Source organism: Phasianus colchicus, chromosome 17 (assembly GCF_987193195.1).
Source record: "Phasianus colchicus chromosome 17, bPhaCol1.hap1.1, whole genome shotgun sequence".
NCBI lineage: Eukaryota > Metazoa > Chordata > Aves > Galliformes > Phasianidae > Phasianus > Phasianus colchicus.
The window spans coordinates 1,081,818-1,102,186 of record NC_143452.1 but is presented as its reverse complement, the minus strand read 5'-3'; the positions used below and the strand labels follow the sequence as shown (position 1 = coordinate 1,102,186).

The 20,369-nt window shown below is 45.4% G+C and overlaps 1 protein-coding gene across 5 annotated transcripts in view; it reads left to right on the top strand.

Annotated features, from left to right (window-relative positions):
- The first annotated feature begins 1,120 nt into the window (after nucleotides 1–1,120).
- RALGAPB (Ral GTPase activating protein non-catalytic subunit beta) overlaps nucleotides 1,121–20,369 on the top strand; it is a 64,518-nt gene continuing 45,269 nt past the window's right edge. For 2 of the 5 annotated variants that reach the window (XM_031605632.2, XM_031605630.2), the window contains exons 1-8: nucleotides 1,121–1,357; nucleotides 6,714–6,926; nucleotides 7,644–7,846; nucleotides 12,652–12,815; nucleotides 13,524–13,710; nucleotides 16,079–16,210; nucleotides 17,450–17,628; nucleotides 20,127–20,275. In XM_031605632.2, the coding sequence (XP_031461492.1) occupies nucleotides 6,744–6,926; nucleotides 7,644–7,846; nucleotides 12,652–12,815; nucleotides 13,524–13,710; nucleotides 16,079–16,210; nucleotides 17,450–17,628; nucleotides 20,127–20,275 (1,197 nt within the window). In that variant the 5' untranslated portion in view covers nucleotides 1,121–1,357; nucleotides 6,714–6,743. The other 3 variants (XM_031605631.2, XM_031605633.2, XM_031605634.2) reach the window with 3 other exon arrangements.

Here is a 20,369-nt window from a genome sequence, read left to right as displayed (position 1 = left end):
TGCCTGTGCTGGTTTTGGGAGGGTTTTATTTTTTTTTCCACAGTACTTCCTGCAGTGCTGTGGTTTGGTTTTGTGACAAAAACAGCGTTGAAAACACACAGATGTAGCTGCAGCTCAGCAGTGCTTACACAGACAAGTGCTTACAGAGCATGCTGCAGGTGCACAGCTGGGAGGGCACACAGCCAGCACAGCTGGGACGTTCCGGATCATACGGTGCCGTGCTCAGCAAGAGGTGGGGAATTTTTCCGGGAGAAAACTGCTGCTGTGCCTTGGTTGCAGTGGTATGCAATTGCACTTTGCACCATGAGCTTTTCCGGAGTAGTTTTCTCAGGGAGAGGAGGAGGCGTTTGTGCTTTTATAAAGATATGTATTTCCTCTTTTTGCTTATCAAACTGCCGGAATACCAACCCTCACACTTTCTGTCACCTTTCCCATCCTCCCGCTTCCCGCAGGGCGGAGCTGAGCGGCCTGCCTGCCGGTGGGCCCGCAGCAGCGCCTCCGACCGGGCAGCGAGCCCCCAGCTCCTGCATCCGTGCGAGGCGTGGGCTCGCTAGAAGGGAGGGACGGCGATGTTAACATTTCTGGCACTCTAACGGGGTACCGTGAGAACGGCGTGAACCCCGCGGTGAGGCAAAAATCCCCGCACGGCAAACCGCACCGACCTGGCAGCCAGCGCAAGGCAGCAGCGGGCAGCCGGGCGTTTACGTTCCTTGGGGACAGCACGCGGTGCGAGGGCAGAGAGCAGAGCCGCCTCCCGGGCGCTGCTGCGGGTGAATTCTCCGCTCTCCGCTCTCCGCTCTCCGCCCCGGGGTGACGCGGCAGAGACCCGCGGCCCGCATCGAGGGGTCGAGCTCGTGGGCTGACGGCGCTCCCTCGTGCGGCTCCGCCCGAGCCCGGGGGCCGCAGCGCCTCTCGGAGCGGCAAAGCACGGCGCCGTCGCAAGGAACGGGGCGCCGAGAGAGGGCGGTGTCGGGCGGGGCGGGTGAGGTGGGCGCGTCCCCTTTAAGAGGAAGAGGACGGCGGAGGCGACGGGCGCCGCCGCGGCGAGCCGCGCACGCGCACAGCTTTTCCCCGCGACTTATGTGGCGCTGCCCGCGGCGGGAGCCGAGCGCTCGGGCGGGGAGCTGCGGGACGGAGCGGGCGCGCGCGTGCGCAGGGCGCCGTAGGGCCCGGCCGCCCGCCGTGCTCTTTGTGGCGCTGCCGGAAGCGGCCGCGGGTTGCGGAGCGGGGCGGCTCGGAGCCGCGTCTCCCTGTGTCGCCTCGGCCGCCGCGGGCACCATGGAGCCGGCGGTGTGAGGGCGGAGCGGCCGGCCCTGCCCTGCCCGGCCCGACATGCCCGCCGGGCCCTTCGGCGCAGGTAAGGCCGTCCGGGCCGCGACCGCTCCCCGCCCTCCGCCGGGCCCCGTGGCGGCGGCCGCTGCCCGCCCGGCTCCGGGCCGCTGCGCGGCGCGTCGAGGCCGCACTCAGCGCCGGCGCCGCGCGGGGAGCGCCGGGCGGCCGCAGGGAGATGGGCGCGGAGGGCCCGGCCCTGGGCCCGTCCCGCCCCGCCTGCCGTGCCGTGCCCGGGCGGGGGCCGCGGTTCGGGAGCCGCGCGGGGCGGAGGGAAGCCCTGCTCGGCAGCGCCCGCGGGGCGGCGCGGAACTCGGCGCCGGGCTCCGTCCCGCTGCGCCTTTAGCCTCGTTTCTCCCCGCGGGTGCGGAGCGGCGGCGCTGCAGGCCGTGCCCGTTCTGCCCCGAGCGCCTCTGCCGTGCGAGGAGTGAGCGGCGAGGCACCGCGTGGAGCCGTCCTTCGGCAGCGTCGCGGAGCGCTCCGCCTCGCAGCCGCGGTAACCGAGCCGTGTGCGGTGCGGGTGCAGCCTGGGCAGCTCCTCAGCTTCTCGTGTGGGCGGCCCGAGGCATCGCCTTCTCGCCCGGCTCTGACAGGTGGGACGGCAGCGAAGCAGGGGTGATGTCTGAGTGATGAAGCTTGAAAGCAGAGTAAAACAGCCAACGCTTATAAAGCTCCCTGACTCTGCTTTCTTATGGGTTGACGAATGCTCAGAGGTATCAGCCCCGAGTTCCGGGCTGCTCCTCCATGACGGAGCCCCGGCCCCTTGCTCTGGGAGGCCTGTGTCTGGCGCTGTCTGCAGGACCGGGCTGAGATGGGGGCTCTGGCCCTCTGAGTGGGGTCTGCTTTGGGGATGTGAGTCCCCTGCCCCGAGGCTTTAGGAGGGGCTGCCTCTGGATTTGTGTACTGACCTCCTACAGCTGGATGATAAAACTGGGCCAATTCATCTTCCCTGGCCGAGGGGGGCAGCGATACTCCTCTCTTCCGCTCAGCAGCGCTGTGACTGGATGTGTCACCTGAGCTGGAACTGGGGTTGTGAGTTCCTACTCTTTTCTGCCTCATCTCTTCCTGCCTTGAATGGAAATCTTTCATTTAATAGTAATCCTGACATGCATCTGCATTTATTCTCTAATAAAATACTGACCTTAAGCAGAGTGTGGCCTGCGAGCTGCTCTACATGATGTCTCTTAACAAGATGTGTTCTTAGGGCGGGGGCACCTACTGGCTGGGCCCTGAAGGCGGGTGCCTGGAGGAGTGCGTGCTGCTTCAGTCCTGCAAGGGTGGTGCTGAGTCAGGCAGCCCTGCCCGGACCTAAGCCAGCCTCTGTACTCTCCCGCAGAAATGTGGAGGGCAGAGGGGCAGCAGCAGTGGCAAGGTGTGGCAAATGGCTACCTGTTTTCCTTGAAATACTTCTGAAGTGTTTTTAGTATCACCAAACTTCACGGTGTAGTTCCTTTATATTGCTGCTGCTTTGTTGTAGGCTCTGCCTTCAGAGAGGTCTTGGGTATCTCTGCTGCTGGTCTTCGTATCTTCTATGTTAATATTATTGTTTCCATTGAATTTTCAGTTCAGTCTCTGCCTTTCTGGTTCTGATGAAACCCAGGAAGCTCTCATACTTTGGGATGGCTTGTCTTGGTGCTCCAAACCCTTTATTTTGTAGGCAAGCACTCAATATTATGTCTGAAGTTGCTGAGCATGAAGGGCTCAGTGTCCCAGTTTGCTCCCAGCCCTCATTGTGCCCACTCTGAGATCTGCTTCCTACACAAACTTCAGTTCCTTACCCTCTCCCTGTACACACTTCAAAAATCCCATCACTGCTCTGAGCTCCTGCGTGTTCCTTCAAAACAACAGCAGCATGTGGGCCTGTTGTTTGGTTGGGTAATTCTCACTAACTTCACTGATCCTGGAGGTAAAATATTTTGCCTGCACCTATCCCTTTGAAGGCTTTAGGGACTGAAAATAAATCTCAAGTATCATGGTCTTTTTTAATTTTACGAGTTTATTAGTGATTATTAGTGACTTTCTTATACTCACCAAAGTCTTGAGTGTCTATGAGCTGAAGATCTTTGGTCTCAAATGCTAAAACATCCTCTTCTAGTTTTATATGGTGGTAGCTATAAAAATTCCCTGGCTGAACTGGCTCAGGAGGGAATAGGGAATAGTTGATGCGCAAGTTATTTACTTTGCGGAGGAATACTCGTGCCATGCCAGTTCCATAATAGAGGTACATATCTTAGCTTTGCATCTCTGTTCTTCCACCAATGCTAGTGTTGGAAATTTCTTTCCAGATTCCTCTGCCTGTAGAAATCTCAGGGTGTTATATTTACTGCAGAACATAGATGTGTTCTATTTCCAAACTCGTGTATAAAATGGCTTGGTGAGTTTAATAGTTCTATTTACTTTTCTTCTTTCCCTTTCCCCTTGGTTAGGTAGTCTGGAACCTCAGGAGCCCTCAGTGATTTGAACCTGTGTCAGTGTAGATATTCTCCCAAATTTCCTGCAGGTGATGCTCAGCTATTGAGCCAGAGTGCTGTTTTTGAAACTGAGGTGCAGAAGTGTTGCAGAAATCAAGATTGAGATGCCCTGGTGGTATGGAGTAAAAGCTGTGTGTTCTTTTGGTGTTCTGGGGGCGTTGAAGTAGTTTGGGACAAATGCAGCCTGTTCTGAGGGGGTGCATCCTGCTTCTGTGAGGTGTTCAGTACCTTTCAGGTTGAGCTTTCTAAGCAAGGTATGACACTGTCAGTATGTTCTGCTTTCACAGGTTCAACATAAAGCAGATGTGGTTGTGGGGAGGCTTACTGGTGTTGTTAGCTTATGTCTGGCTTCAAGAAGTTGAATTGCAGCTGGGTTCAGCCGTAGCACTGCTGTGACAGGTAATAACAGCTCTCATGTCAAATAGCAGTTAGTGGGGCCTCAAGTGAAAAGCAACTTCTAGTCTTCACAAAATAAAATGTTCCAGTTGTAGGGGGTAAATAACCCAGTACTGCAGGAAGTCCTACCTCAAAAGGCTTTTACATTGGAATTAGTTCCTTGGTCCATTATTCCTTGCATGTTAATATTTCCTTTATGGCAAGACCAAGGGCAGCCTGGGGTATCGCAAGGGTGCAGGTCTGAGTGTTAGGTCTGTCAGCTGTGTGCAGCACCAAAGGCTTTGGCTCCCTGTGCTGCTGCTGAACTTCTCACACGTGCTGTGGTGCATCCCAAGTGTGTGACAGACACTCCATCTCAGAGCTTGTGGAGCATCACCCAACGAAGCTGCTCACTTTGCCTTGGCAGGGCTGGGAGCAGGTGTGCCCTTTTTCCATTGCTGCGTGCTGGTATGACGAGGGCCTTTTGAAACGCTTCAGAATTTGGAATCCCTTGTTCTCTGATTTTCTTCTATGTAGGAGCTTTCCAGCCTCTGGGCTACCTGCAGTTTCCCCGTGCTTCTGGGCAGCCCGTGCTGGCAGCTGTCAGCAGGCTGATAGGCTCACTGAGCTGATAACAATGTGCTGGCGCATGCTGATATGCTTGGTTTGATCCAGCACTCTGTTCCTCAGGTGGTGGACACTGCTGCTGCAATGGGCTCTGCAGTGCCTGTGGGAGGGCTGGCAGTGTGTGTAGGGCCTGCAGAAAGGGATGGCACAGAGCAGGGAGACAGCCAAAGAACTTAACAGGGAACTGTAGTCGTTACAAAGGATAATGGTTGTAGCTGGGACTGTGGGTCCTGTTTGCTTCCTGTTCTCCTGCCGCTGTGACTTCTGTGTCCCAGCAGCTGGTGTCTTGGCAGCTTTCCTCCAGGCTGCAGGTTATGTACAGGCATCTCCCCCCCATTGCCCTCTGGAGGAGAACATTCCTAAAGGACACAGGATGCACTTTGTCAGCTGTGCCTGCTGTGGTTATTTGCTGTCAGGAAAGCACGTGTGGCTGCTGCCTCAAACCAGGAAGAAGATAGTTTAGGAAACTAAGATGTGCTGCCTCCTCATAAAGGAGTCATCAAGCTTTTTACATAGGGTGTAAGTCAGCATTCAGGTGATCAGCTAAATAGGCAGACCTGTTTAAATGGCGGCTTGTCCCTAAGTAGGTGCATTTCCAGGCCTGGCTTGTTTGGTTTGTTGCCAAGGAATGTTGGAGGGAGGCACTGAAAACATGCCCTATGTAACTAAGTAGTTTCTGAAATACACAGCAGCTGTTGGTGAGCAGTCCCTGCAGCGCTGTTTGTGGCAGTGTGAGCAGATCCATGCTGTGGCTGCTGCGTGCCCTCCCGCCTTTCCTCTGGTGCCAGCCTTGCCTGCCCTGTGCCGCGTTGTTCACGTGGTCGCTGGCTCAAATAACTGATAAGGAAGGAGGGAGGTGGTGCTGCTCTGATGGCTCGTGCTGCTGTGCGCCTGTGCTGCTCAGAGCGGGCTTGCAGGGCTGCTGCCAGTGCAGGGAATGCTCCTTCCACCCCTCTCAGATGCGTGTTCTCCTGGCTCTGTGTGTGGCGCAGGTCTTCATCTAACCTCCATTAGATCAGATCCTGTCTGCTGGGACAGCTGCTGGCTGGATCAAGACATCTGTGCTGGCTGAGCTGCCCTGGTGCTGCCAGGCGAGGCTGTGTGCACTGACTTCAGCAGGATTTGAAACTCACCAATGCGTATATGAGTGTGCCAGGTACAGGAGCAGTATGTGGGGTGGCTTTGTAACTGTGAGGCCATGTGTGGTTTAAGTGAGCACTCCATGAGGGCTCAGTCCTGTCAGTTCAGGTCAGCACACTTCTCTCTATCAGTTAGTCACATTTCTCAGCCAGCAGTTTTGGGTGTTGCATGCTGCAGGAGAAATAGTGGGAGTCTAGAAAGAGGCTGGATTTGATCTTCCAAATGAGTGAGGTTTTCTGTCAGTTTCCTGGTATGTATTTTTAACTACTGTTGAACTGAAACAGGGCATAAGGTGTGAACAGCAGCTGTTGCTTGCCTTAATTTTGAATACTTCTGGAGCAGTCCCCTGTTTAGCTATGAACACTTTGTAAGAAAGCATCTTGACAGCATGGGCTGCACCAGCTGAAGTCATGAGCTGCTTCTCCTGAAGCTTGTAGTGTCACAAACAAGCTGCAAGTTCCTAACTGAACCTAAAAGGAGGGGGTGTCAGTATGCAAAAATCCCATTAACCGAGTTTATGAATCCCAGGATAACTTCTGAATCTTTTAGTATCTGGTATTTTATTAAATATTATAAATATTTTATTAAATATTATGAAATATTTTTTATTAAAAGACATTAAGGTTAAACAAGAACTGTTTGATTCACTTACATGATTTCAAGGTATGATGTAGATGCTTATATGCTGAATTTACAATGGCAAAAACTTCAGTTCTGTAAATAATTTCATAGATGTTTCTACTGATTGTCTCTTCTTTCTTGCCCCTCCAGGTGTTATTTGGTTTGTAGCATAGAGGCACTATGTACTCAGAGTGGAGATCCTTGCATCTTGTCATTCAAAATGATCAGGGTAACACCAGTGTGCTTCACAGCTATCCTGAAAGTGTGGGAAGAGAAGTGGCAAATGCGGTGGTGCGTCCTCTTGGGCAGGCTCTGATCACGTCGTCGGTTGGAAGCGAGAGTTTTTTGAAAACAGACAAAGAAGTAAGTGCACGTCTGTGATCTCAATTGCCTCGATCGTAGTTTTCTTCATGCTAGAGGGGTCTCTTAAAAGAGGCTATAGAAAGTCACTTATTTAATATCCAAGTTTTTTTAAAATGTACTGTATTTTTAGGTTAGTAATCTATGTAATGTTTGTACAGCCAGTTCATAACAACTATGTGCTTCATGACCTAGTAGGAAGTGGTGCGTGGTGTTTGGTGCTTACCTGAGCTATTAACCCAGAAGTGCAGGCTAACGGGGTTGGGGAAATTCAAAGGCTTGAGTTGGTTAACACATTAAAGCCTTTGTAGAGCAACCTTTGTAATTGCTGAAGCAAGTGCATGACTGTAAGTGTTGGTATTGTATGAGTGTTTATTTGCTAGAATCTGAAAGTCTTCTACATCAGTTTATGACTGTCCAGCGCTTTGTGTGTTCTGAGGAATTCTTTCTATGATTTAGACTGAAGAGATTCTCTTTGGAGTCACAGTGCTATATGAAAACACTGAGTCATTAACTTGAGCATGGTAGCGATAGGTTGCCAGTTGGACTTGGTGATCTTAAAGACTATTTACAGCTTTAGTGATTCTGTGATTCTAATTTGTGTGTCCATCAGGTTAATGTAGTTGTGTGGTAAAAAATTCTCTTCACATTAGAACTAGTGTGCATTAATCATTCTTTACTCTCTAAAATTCACTTTTACTAACTTCCATTTATTCTTAGGTAAAATGGACGATGGAGGTGGTTTGTTATGGGCTGACCCTCCCTCTGGATGGCGATACCGTGAAATACTGTGTCGATGTATATACAGACTGGATTATGGCTCTTGTATTACCTAAGGACTCAATTCCTTTACCAGTTATTAAGGAACCAAACCTTTATGTTCAAAGCATTCTCAAACATCTCCAAAATCTCTTTGTACCAAGGTGAGTGTCAGGGTAGTAGTGTTTAGGGTGGGAGAGATCCACAGGCATTCAAAGTCATGGTCAGCAGGTAATGTGTCAGAAGGATGTGATGAGCCATGCAGGCTCTTGATTAAGTGAGGCTTTATTGTAGCGAAGTTACAAGGAAGGTGTCACTCCATCCATGCCTTGTTGCTTCTGTGTTTAGATAGCTAATCACTTTTAGAACCATCATTATTACATGACTGGAGGGGGATAAAAAACTAAATCATGTGACTATCTGCTAATAATGTGTACAAATGAGATAAGTAAAAGCATGTGGTGGCCATCCCATGCTGTGTTTACTTACAGCTTCCCCCATCACATCAGAAGAGTAGACACAGAAGCTGCTCCCTGCAAGTTTGCCAGAATTTGCTGCCTCTTAAATGAACATAATCATATTGATCATTTTCAAGGAGCCCTGCAGAAGTGCTTGCTATCTATCAGCCTGATGTTAGTCTGAACATCCTTGGATAATGATATTCATACGCATGCTCCTACCTCTTAGACAAAAAGTCATGTTGTCTTGAGTGCTCTCAACATTAGGTTTCATGTGTAGTTTATGACAAATGGACCTGATGGTGCTGAACAGAGTCTGAATAAAGAAAAAGCTGTTTTAGTGGTCCCCTGTGAAACAGTACCTAGGTACTAGCTGCCTGAAGTTACTTGAGGTCTGGTACCTCCAGACCTCTACTGAACAACCTGCTTTACAGAATGCTGCATCATTGTGAGTGGCCTTCAAAACCCTTACTGAACTTTATCTGAAGGTTGTATTGATAAAGGGCTTTGAAGAGTAATTCATACAACTTCAAATGAGGAGGTCGTTCCTGTTTGATTGTTTCAAATTCTGCAACTTAACTGGAGTTTTAATTCCTCTTAAGGCACAGTGGAAGAAGATGTTTTAATTCCCTTTAAAGGACACTCAGGGAACCAGTGGAGGGAAGAAATTTAAATAAAGGATGCTTCTAATCTGAAGGTTTCCACAGAAAGCTGTCTCTAACTATTGGTCTTGGTGACTACATTGGAGAAGTCAAGGAAGGGTAAAGAAATGCAGTCACTCCTTTCCTGGGCTGCTGGCCTCTAGCCTTGAGCTGGCTGATGCCTTAGCTAGGTTTAGCTGGGCTTTGTCATGGGACTCCATAAGAGTAAAACCAGAATTCACCAGTAGTAACCTGCTGTGAAAAGGAAATGTGAATGTGTCCAAGAAGAACAAAGAACTGCTATCTCTTTATCTTCAGTTTCAAGCTGTGACCCTGAATGTGTTTATGCACAAGTTTCAAATATTTTACAGTTAATAAGATAATTTTCGGATGTCTTCAGTATCTTTATGAATTGTACTCCTGAAGACAATGTCTTTTTTGGGGAGGGCTTTGTTACACTGCTGATTCCTTTACCTGGGATCTTAAGTCATTGTTTCTCAATAAGCAGCTCTCAAACAGAGGGAGATATTTAATCTTGGAATCCTTATTCATCAGTGTTTTTTTTCTTCTGAAAGCAATTGATGCAGGTTCTGGGACCTGTGCTCTCACTTCAGGCACCAGGTCATTTTAACTAAATGCAGTAATACATATCAGTATAAAGGAGCATTGCAGTGGCACATAAAGTTGAGGTAGAAGGTCCATTGACTGCTGAGCAACTTCACATGCTGTGTTAACATGTTTACTGTACCAAAAACACTGGGTGTTGGGAAATGTGGCAGTTGTTAAAGAAGCCTAGCAGGACAGACATATCTCTGGAAGATCTTTAATAGGTGCAGAATGGAGTTTGCACAGTTCAGAAACGCTTATTTCCTTGGCCCAGTGGAGAATGCACTCTTCTCCTGTTTATTAAGCAGCTTTTTCCTGTGTTCCTTTGCCATGTTTTACACCAGAGGCCCTGTTAGCAGTCAGTTTTGTTTCCTGTGTGCTGCTGACACTATTGCTGTTCTATGATTCTGCTCCAACTTCATATATTGAGATTGATGCAGGATAGCAGACCATGTGTGATGTCTGCTGAATGAAACAATTGACATCTGGATGCAGGCTGAGCAGAGAAATCATGACTGTAAACCTGTGTGCACATACACCACAAAGTATAAGATCTCTCTTATTTTTCTTCCCCAAGCTCCTGACATGTATCTGAAAGGCTGTGCTTGGTTGTTTTTTTTCCTTCTTTTGTACCTGGTGCCTTTTCAGGAAGAAGATCTTAGTGTTTCCTTCAGTTGAGCAATGCAAAAACATGATGTAACAAACATTAAATGCAGAATTATGTTGTGTGCAAACTGTTTGAGAGAAAGGAAGGGCTCATCTTCTTAAATGTCTGTACAGAGGGAGAAGAGCCTGCTTCTGGTACCAAACTGCTGCAGGTGCCCGGTGCTGATAAGCACTTGTAGAATGCATATCCAGGAACTTTTGTAGCAACCTATTGCTACAGTATATTGATATATATTGAGAATACATTGAACTACCTCCTGCAAGTCTCCTAAGTAGCAGGAAACACGAAACTCTAATGTCAAACCTATTTCATGTAGAGGTTTGGGATTACGACAGCTTCCTTCCTTGGCCTGGTGTTCTGACAGTGCAGTGGGTGCTTGGCTGTCTTAGAAGTCATGGTTCAGAGTTGTGGTGTATCAGTGATATGTACTCATCAGAACAGACGTGTATAAACCATTTTAGTTTGAATATCCAGCTGAAGCAGCTGTTGACATGTACAGTCCTTGAAATAGTGTGGTGCTGACAAAATAAGAACAATGGAAGAGGAGCAAGTCCAGCTCCTTTCCTTTTGTCTGTCAGACACACTAGGGAACAAGTGCATCTTTCCCTGCAGCACTGACCTGCCTGCCCTGCTGAATGGAGGACTTCTTTTCATGATGTAGTTGAGTACTCCTCAAGGAACCCCCTGGCTGTCCATTTCTAGCAATGCTGTGATACTCAGGGAGCCTAGCACACAACTTAAACAACTGTGGTAGTTATTACTCTAGATAAAATTTCAGTACTGCAAACATTTGCTTGTACCATGGAAAGAAATTATGAAAACTCTCTTTTCCCTGCCCTGTGGAATATGGGGTTGTAGACCTGGCCCTGGGGTCTGCTCTCTGAGGTGTCTGGAATCTTTTGAGAGACCACAGGGCGTGTAGGACATGTGAGTGGCCAAGCATAACAGAGGCCTTTCTGATAACTTCTAATTTATGTATGAAACTTTGGGAACAATTCTTGCTGAGTGTAGGTATGGAAACCATAAGGACAGGTCCTGTAGATATCTCTGGAAATAAGCCTGCAGAATGTTGCAGCTGAAGTTTGCCATTCAATTGACTTTGTGGGGAAAAAAGGAACTGATAAAGGGGGTGAAAGCTGTAGAGCTGCCTTTCCTACTTTTGTTCAGAAGTTTCCCATTAGTCACAAGGAGCTCCTATTTGTACATCCCTTAATATTAATTCATTAAAATCTTAGGGAATCAATTCTTGAGACAGGCATTGAAACATAATGAATGACAAAATAAGGGTATTCTTTGCTTTAAAAGTTTGCTTTGTTGCATGGGGGGAAAGCAGTGCCATAACAGAGGCTTGCTTGTCCCCAGCTCTGTTGCTTTACCAAGATGACCTGGTAGGAGCAGCAGCACAGAACAACCTGCTGAAGTTCTGAACTCTGACTACTCCACAGTTTTGCACTAGGCGTTGTCTCTTTGTAATCTTGCTTCCACTACTATCACACAGTATATTTATACTACACAGATAAGAGCTGGTGATATTTTTAAAAAGCATCTATCAGTACATTGTCTCAATTTGAGCTGCTGTTCCCTGAAAATAGCAGATCTTTGTCTACTGGATCTGCACGTTCTTGAGAGCTTGCTGTGTGACTTGTGGTTTACGTTGCACTGAGAGTGTTTGGGCTCCAGTAATGCTGCTTAGTGGGTTGGTGGATGGTCATATTTTTATGATTCTCTTTATTAGCAACTGGTAGGATGATTTAAGCTTACAACTTGAAATTTCAAGTTTGCAAGTCAAAAAATGGCTCGCATATATTGCACATTTAAATCAGTAAGCTCTTTCATTTTTCATTCTTTCACTCTTTAAGTTTTTGGGCTTGCTTAGATTTGTTTACCAGTGTCCTCAGGTACTCTCCAGAACACTTCATGTAACTGTTCTGTCCCCATTCTGCCTTGCACAAGCTGGTTGGAAGAGAGCCTGCTGCACATGCAACACCTTGTGCTGTGTGACTCAGCAGAGTGTGTAACTGGTTCTTTAAGCAGGGAAAAACTTCACACTGCCAACTTCTTCCCTTTCTTCCCTCCTTATCCTTTCTTCTTCTAGTCTAGTTTCCCTATTTAATGACTTCCTTTCAGATTTTTTTTCCTAAATGCCAGAAATTCAAGGCAAGAGTTGGGTGTACATTTGGAAGCGAGAGGTGAACAAGGAAGAAGTTTGTTAACACGTTTTCTTCTAAATTCAACACTTTCTTCTCACTTAAATATGGAACAACAAAAGGTGTCTTAGCATTCACGTTGTTTGTCCTAGTAAATATTTTCTTATTATAACAGATTATACTTTCTCTGGTTACAATGTTCACTTTGTGTTGGTGAGTTCATGTAAAGAAAAGCATTACGGTACACCTTGTACTTGTTAAGGCAGAATGAGGATGCTCAGAGGCACAGCTGTGATGCATACACACAAATTAGTTATGTTCTTGGCTCTAGTTCAGTCATCCTGGTATTTCCTCTTACAATTGCTCAAAGTTCAGATTATTGAACACGCTGCTCTGTGGTGTATTCCATTTCCTTTTTGGAGACTCAAGTAGTGTTTCCTTCTCTTGCAGGCCAGACCCAGGATCTAGTCAGATTAGGCTGTGCTTGCAAGTTTTGAAAGCAGTCCAGAAATTGGCTCGTGAATCAACAATTATGGCAAGAGAAACGTGGGAGGTTTTGTTGTTATTTCTTCTTCAGATTAATGATACTCTTCTAGCGGCTCCAACTGTGCAAGGTTTGTGTTAGACTTTCATTTGATCCAATTACTGGAAAATGCTTTTGCTCTGCTGGATGTTGAACTGCTATGGGAATTTGGGGAAACGTGTTAAAAGCTTGTAGTAGCCACCAGAGTGCAATAGCTCACTCCTAATTCTGCTACACTACTTCAAAATAAAGCACTGCCAGAGAAGATTGAGTGCTTTGGAGCTGAGTCAGTTTTCCAAAATATGTTTTTGCAGAACAGTGCACTCAGTACACAAAGACTTCATAGTGAAGGGTTCAGATACCGTTGTTCCCTGTTAGTTTCACTGAAACCCATACGTGCCTTCCAGTTTGGCCTCCTACTGAAAAATAACATTATCAGTTTATACCTTACTTAAAATGAATAAGACATGAAATATTCTGTGTGCAGAAGACAGCCTAAGGTCAGTAGCTGAATTCCTAGTATCTGTTAATGACACGTGCATGTGGCTGGGTTTTCTCTGTTCTCTTTGGGCTTGTAAAAAGTTCTGTAGGAAGCAATGGGGGATTACCCTTAAATGAAAAATGATGAAAAAACGATGAAAAAGTTGGGAATCTTTACTGTTATTGCTTAAACTGTAATCTAATAGGTGAGATGCAGCTGTGAGGGTTGTGAGAGTCCTTCAGTATCAAAATATTCCTTGAGGAGATGTCTGAAGTTATTTAGATTGAGCACTCACTAAAAGTATGCTTCATTTCTAAGGTGGCATTGCTGAGAATCTGGCGGAGAAGCTGATCGGTGTGCTGTTCGAGGTGTGGTTGCTGGCCTGTACGCGGTGCTTTCCAACACCCCCGTACTGGAAAACTGCCAAAGAGATGGTGGCCAACTGGCGGCATCACCCTGCAGTAGTGGAGCAATGGAGCAAGGTCATCTGTGCTCTGACCTCCAGGTGGGAGAAATTGTGCACAAAGAAATAGATGCCTGCTGGTATCATCACGGCTTGATTTCTCTGGAGTTTTGTGTTTCTGGAATGCACGGTGATCCCAGAGTGAATAAGCAAAACAAAGTGCTTAATAAGAGATTTTACAAATGCTCTTGGCTCTTATGGTTTGGGCATGTATGTGTTTTCATTCTGCAAGTGAATTGTCTATATTGGTTTGTCCCTGTTACTGTGTAATCTCAGCATTTCTCCAACAATCAGCATTTTACTCAGTGTGAATATATATCAGTTTCCATCACTGACTTTCATATTATATCCTGTGAGGAATGAGTCATTAGCATTAGTGTAGTATTACGATTTGTGTGTAACAGGCATCACCAAGATGATGAGGTGCTTATCACCACTGAGCAGTGTCTGTGTTTGAGGCATCTCCTGCTCTGTAAAGCTGCAGCGATGCGATGGGCTGGCTGTGGGATGCGATGGGCCAGATGCAGGCTGCAGACTTCTTCCTCCACAGGAGCAGTACCAAGCCATACTATGTGGAACTGGGGGCTGCAGGAGAGGCTGGGCTGTAGCAGGAAGCCTCAAACAGTGCGGAGAGCATCAGTACTGATATCACTGGGCTCTTTGTGGTGTGAAGTCTTTGTGGGATAAATCTCATCCTCCTGGAGATGATGAAGTGAGGACCAGGGGGATGAGTCTGCCTTGAGACTTAATAGTGATTTGCATGAAAGTTTGAAAATGTATTAAAATTGCTGCATTGTGAAAAATTAAATACTGAAAACTTGCTTTTTAATTACTTGTTAAAAAAGCAAGTATAAATAGCTGTTTCCAGATTATGCAGCTAATTGTTAAACCTGTGGGAAATAAAGCTGCAATGCAAGTTTTGTGTATTTCCCACGCTATTTCTTTAGCTATTTTTGGTTCTTCAATGCAGCATTGCATAACAGAAGATATTTTATGATTCACTGATCTGAAAAGCGCAGCTCTGAATCCAAACATGCGTTGGCATTTCTGTTCCATGCACTTCATACCCGAATTCTATCCTTCACTGTTGATTAACAGTTTTAGTTCTGTTGATTCACAGTAATCTGCAGGTTTTCTGTAACTTTTATTTTGCTGATCAGCTGCATAGTAATGTTGGTTTATATCTAACCCCTGGCAAACTGAACTCCTCTGATGCTAACTTTTAGTGGATTTTAAGCTGAATTCTTAATACTTAAGTAAAATAAAAGCTTCAAACAGTTAAAGTGCTATCCTAGTGAACCGTTGTCTGAATTGAGTTGTCATCAATCAGCCACAAATAAGGATCTCAAATCCAGGTAGCAAATTATATTTGGAACTTTGTACCCTTATGCAGTGTTAATCTGTATCCATGGCTATGATGTCACAGTGGAATAAAACAAGGTCTCTTGTGCTGCCCTACCAATAGATGCTCCTTTTCCCCACATAGGATGCTATAAGTCTGTTTTAACTGATTGTGCTGGATACATGCATTACAACTTATTTCTGTTTGTAGTCATTCTTGAGTAAGTCTCAAATTTCAGTTAAGATTCTGTCAGCTTCCTTGAGGAGCTGGTTTCTCGTAGCCCATAAAAGAGGGACTGTGAAGCTGTGTGTTCTGCAGCACAGAGATGTGAGGCATGACTTAGCAAGAAGTGCAAGCCAAGGCTGATGCTAAGATTCACTGGGCGGGTCATGATTAGGTAATTTTGCAGCAAAACCCTATAGGACCATGCCTCTGGGGCACAAAATGCAAACGGGTGCTGGGGCATCCAGTGTGGCACACTGCACAGTGGCTCCTGCTTGATATGAGAATGTGTATCTCTGTTTTGGAGTTAAAGAAGGCCCTCATCCTAAAGTTCATCTACTTTTCTGGCCAAACAAGTCACTGTGATGGACTGTGGTTCCCTACGTGCTTTGACTGTCCTTTGTGTGAACTGGCTGCAGTGAATGGTAACTCAGCCTCTTTAACTTCAGGAGTAAGCAGAGCTTCTACAATATCTGAAGTGAGAAATGGTGCTACAAGAGCATTTAGCTTAGGGAAACCAAAAAATAGTTTCTGGGAATGATTAGGAATTTCAGAAGGCACCACTTTTCTCTCTTCCATGCTTTTTGAGAACACCAAGATTATGCTGGTCAGGGAAGTGAACGAAGTTTGCAAAGCGGGGGATGAAGCAGGACTCAAATCAGACAGCAGCAGCTCAGAGAGGCTTACCAGTGAGGATCCCAAATCACTTACCTAAGCCATTATCCTCATGGTATTGTGTTGCTGTAGTTCCTCATGGCCTCCTGCTCATTTCTTGGAGGCTTTGATGCACTGTTACATTTTGAGGAGTTTTAACTGCATGACAGATCTGTCTGACTTGCTTTCTAGGTTACTGCGTTTTACATATGGACCTTCATTTCCTCCATTTAAAATTCCTGAAGAAGATGCTGGTCTGATTCCTCCTGAAATGGACAATGAGTGCATTGCACAAACTTGGTTTCGCTTTTTACACATGCTGAGGTATTGTAGCTACAACCATCCATTCTGTGTACTGCATTGTTTCTGAAGATTTTCAAATGAAAAATTTCTCTGGAGATTGCCGAGCTAGATGTACTGAAGTAGAATAAAGTGTGAGAAATGTGTCATACAAGAGCCCTGCAGCAGTCCAGGGCAAAGCTGTGAGTGGGCCATTCCGTTCTCAGCACACCAGTTTGCATTCTGAGTCAGCAAGTTCAGTTAAAAAGTGTTTTTAGCTATGGCATTTTGGAGGATCTTAAAAACAGGACTTCAATAGAATTGTGCTTCTCTGAGATAGCAAACAGGAAAAGCAGAACAATAACTCTGAGATGTGCACTGCTTCCATTTGCTTTCCAGGGCGTTAAATTTAACCAACAAAAGATTATTTTTAAAATGGGTGTATCTCTTTGCTTTTATAAAGAAAGCTTCATAGGTTAATTTGAACATCTATATTACCCTTCCTCAAATTTGCAACAGAACCAAGTGGTGTGCTTCGTTCTGAGGAGTGTTGGGAAGGCATCACATTAATGTTCCCAATGGACAGCATAATTGACTTTTTCCTCTAACATCATCTTAACATTTATTTAGGTTTAAAATTTACTTATTTTACTAGTTAAAATTTATTCTTCATTTCTGATAGCAGTGTTGCAATTCTGTAGTGTCTTCCCAATCCAGGCTTGCTGGGTGCAGCATTTGTACTTGGCAGGAAAAAACTCACATTTTTACAACCTACTCCCTCACTTTCACTTCATTTTTTTTTTTCTGACAAGGTGTAATTTACCATTTACCTTTTGGGAAGAATCTTAACTTTGTAAGATCTTAAAAATGGAGTTCAGAAGTTCTGAACATTACTGCGACTGCAGGATTGTTCTCTGTAGGGTGTGCTCTTGCTCACTGGGTCTTAATAAATTGATTAAGACTATTTGAATGTTTAAAGCTTTTTGAAATAGGGAATTTTTTGTTTGTTTGCTTTTTAAATGTTTGAACACAGTGTGCCACTACTAATCTAGGAAGGAAAAATGGGCTCCTGTAACTCCTGTGATGGAGTAAAAGCAACAAAAAAGTCTCCAACAGAAAAAATGCCGGCACAAGATGCTGACCTTTTGAGAGTTTTTATTTGATGATCTCATGTGTTACTGTTAATTAATTGCCTTAAAGTATTACATCTCTAAACATTCTTGTAATCTTAAAAACTGTCCTTAAACTGACTAAAACATATTCTCTTTTTTTGTGTGTGTGCAGTAATCCTGTGGATTTGAGTAACCCAGCCATTATTAGTTCTACCCCCAAATTTCAGGAGCAGTTTCTGAATGTGAGTGGGATGACTCAAGAGCTGAATCAATACCCCTGCCTTAAGCATCTGCCTCAAATATTCTTCCGTGCCATGCGTGGGATCAGCTGTTTAGTGGATGCTTTCCTAGGTAATGCTTTTGACCTACCTGTGGGTAGCTGAGAACAGTAACCTGGTCATTACTTTCTTCTCTTTTTTCTTTTTTCATCTGGATTCTTCAGAAAACAGATGTGACCATTTGTCATTTGTGAGTACAGCCTAAAATTGATAGGGGAGGGACCTGAAACCATTTCTAAATAACTGTCTGTGTACACAGTAGTTATATTTGAATGCAGAAAGTTACAGTTGACCTTATGAATGCCAAAAAAGTTTTAAATGTTGAGTCCAGCATTAATGTCTCTCCCCTAGATAAGGCTGCGTTCTCCTTTTGTCTAACCAGCAATACAGGCATTACACTTCTAGCATGTTGTGAGCACTGACGACTCCATTTGCTGACTTTGTGACAGCAGCTGTGTGCAGTGCCCCTTTCTTGGTAGTTATTGATTTTTGATGGGAATCTTCAGGTACTTATTTTGCAGCTGGCAGTTGCCATTAGTTTAGGAATGGTAGGTGAGTGCTGCTGCTGAGAAGAAGAGCTGTGTTTCTTTGCATCTCCTGGTAACCGAGTTGTTTAGGTTCCCCTGAAGGATAGGTTTAGATATCAGCACTGGCTGCTAAATTTTAAGTGACACTGTAAAGCACTTGAAATGTAAGGCAGTATTCTAAGTACCCTTCAGTCTTACTGAAAATTCTTCAGAGTTAATGGCTCAGAAGAGCCACCTGTCTCCTACTACTTTTTTCTTTAAATGTGTGCAAGCAAGTGTTGGCATGTGCCAAAAGTGTGAGCTGGTACTGGACTGCAGTTGAACAGGTACAGAAACTGTGCAGGAGAAAAAATAGGCTGAGGAATTAGGCTCTGTTGGTACCCTATTCCCCTGTGCAAACAAGCTTTGGTTGCTATGTTTTTCACTTTGGTAGGAGTAGCATTGTTTAAAAGCTACCAAATAACAGAAAAGAGCTGATGGTCAGTTCTCACTTCCACAAACTGGGGCTGTTGTAGGAGATGATTGTGACTTTTAAAAATGGTTGTGTGTACTGTGCTGCTTCCAGATTCCTTGCCACCAACTTTAAGGAATTTTAATGATTGCTATTTATTAGTACTACATCTGAGTTATTAAATATTCAGTAGTCAAATACTACTGGAATTTGTGAAAGGTAAACTATATATAGGCAAAATATGGCCTTACTTCCTAAAAACAACATCTTTGTATTACTCTATCGCACTGCTAACCTGGGATGGATTTGAGCATCTCCACTGAAATAATAATAAAATAAATAAAAATTGCAAACTGAGCATGAATATGGAGAGAATCCTTTCCTGTCGATGCAAGCTGAATTAAAAAACAACAACAACAACAAAAGCCCAACAAACAAATGTAGCTCTTGGGCACAGCAGAGCTATTGGTGACATCAAATAGAGCACACACACACACTGTGTCTTGGGCAGATGGATGAACTAAGCTAAGGCTAATGAGAAATCTTGTTACCCACTACATCAAACATTGAAGCACATTGTTTTTATCTTGCCCTCTCTGGTACGTGTTTAGGTGATGTGTGCATTTGGCAAAATGCTGCACCTTTTTTTCCACCCTCTCAAAAAACAAATTGTCCCAAAGGAGTAAGTTTCATACTACATACATTACCTCTGCTTGGGGCGCAGCAGTAGTGATTCACAGTTCATTGTTCTGTGCTGTGTATATGAAGCATTTGAGTGTTTCAGTGTAGTCAAAAAACTGTGTCCAGTCTTCAGACATGCTGCAGTTTTGCACTTAATTTTTTGAACAGGGGGTGAGGGGGATGGTATTCATTGAAATGGGAAGAAGTGCTGTATGTCACTGCAAGTTTGGCAGAGGGAATTTCTAAGCTAGTTATGTCGGAATCTGTGACTAGAAAGAGTAGCTTCTTACACACTTCAAATACTTCCCCCAGGCTGGGCTTTGTGAGATGGCTGATCTAACTTCTTGCTGCCAGAAAATTGTAGCTTGCTCAGCTTTCTTACCCATCCCTTGCACTCGCTGTAGTGTTTGTTCAGCAAGCTGAACTGGCTCACTAAAACAGCGGAATGCTGCACTGTGTGTTGGTTTTGTCTTAATTTAGTGAGCTGAGCTGACTGAGGGTCAAACATCCTAGAGCTGCCTCAGAATGGGCTGTGGGATGTAGGTTGGAAAAGAAGGGCAAAGGTGAGATGCATGTGATTTTTGGCAGGAGTGAGCTGTTAAATTGGCTTTGGCAAGTGACCCTTGCTCCTTTCCCTCTGCCTGCTCCTAGGCTTAGTACTCCCGTGTGCATTTTCCCAGGTTCTGAAGTGGTTTTCTGTTAACATTTGTTTATTTAATGCAACCAGAATTTTCTTCTGTTTGAGCATTTATTTTTGCCAGTAAAAGGGAAAAATGTTTTTCTTCTTGCCTGTTTATGGGATTGGAGAAGGAGGGAAAGCAGTCTATTTACAGAAAGTCCAAAGACTGAGTAGCTGTGCTGCTGGGTATGAGTTCATAGAAGACATGCTGAGAGCTAGCTTGATTTTTGCAGGTATTTCACGACCCCGGTCAGACAGTGCACCGCCCACGCCAGTAAACAGGCTGAGCATGCCCCAGAACACTGCTATCAACACGACTCCTCCCCATAACCGAAGGCATCGGGCCGTGACTGTGAATAAAGCAACAATGAAAACCAGCACTGTAAGATTTCGTATTCTGTATTTGTGTACTTGTCCTGTTGGATAGCTCCCTTCGTTAGAGGAAGTAATTTTCATTTTTCTAGGAGCTGATTTGT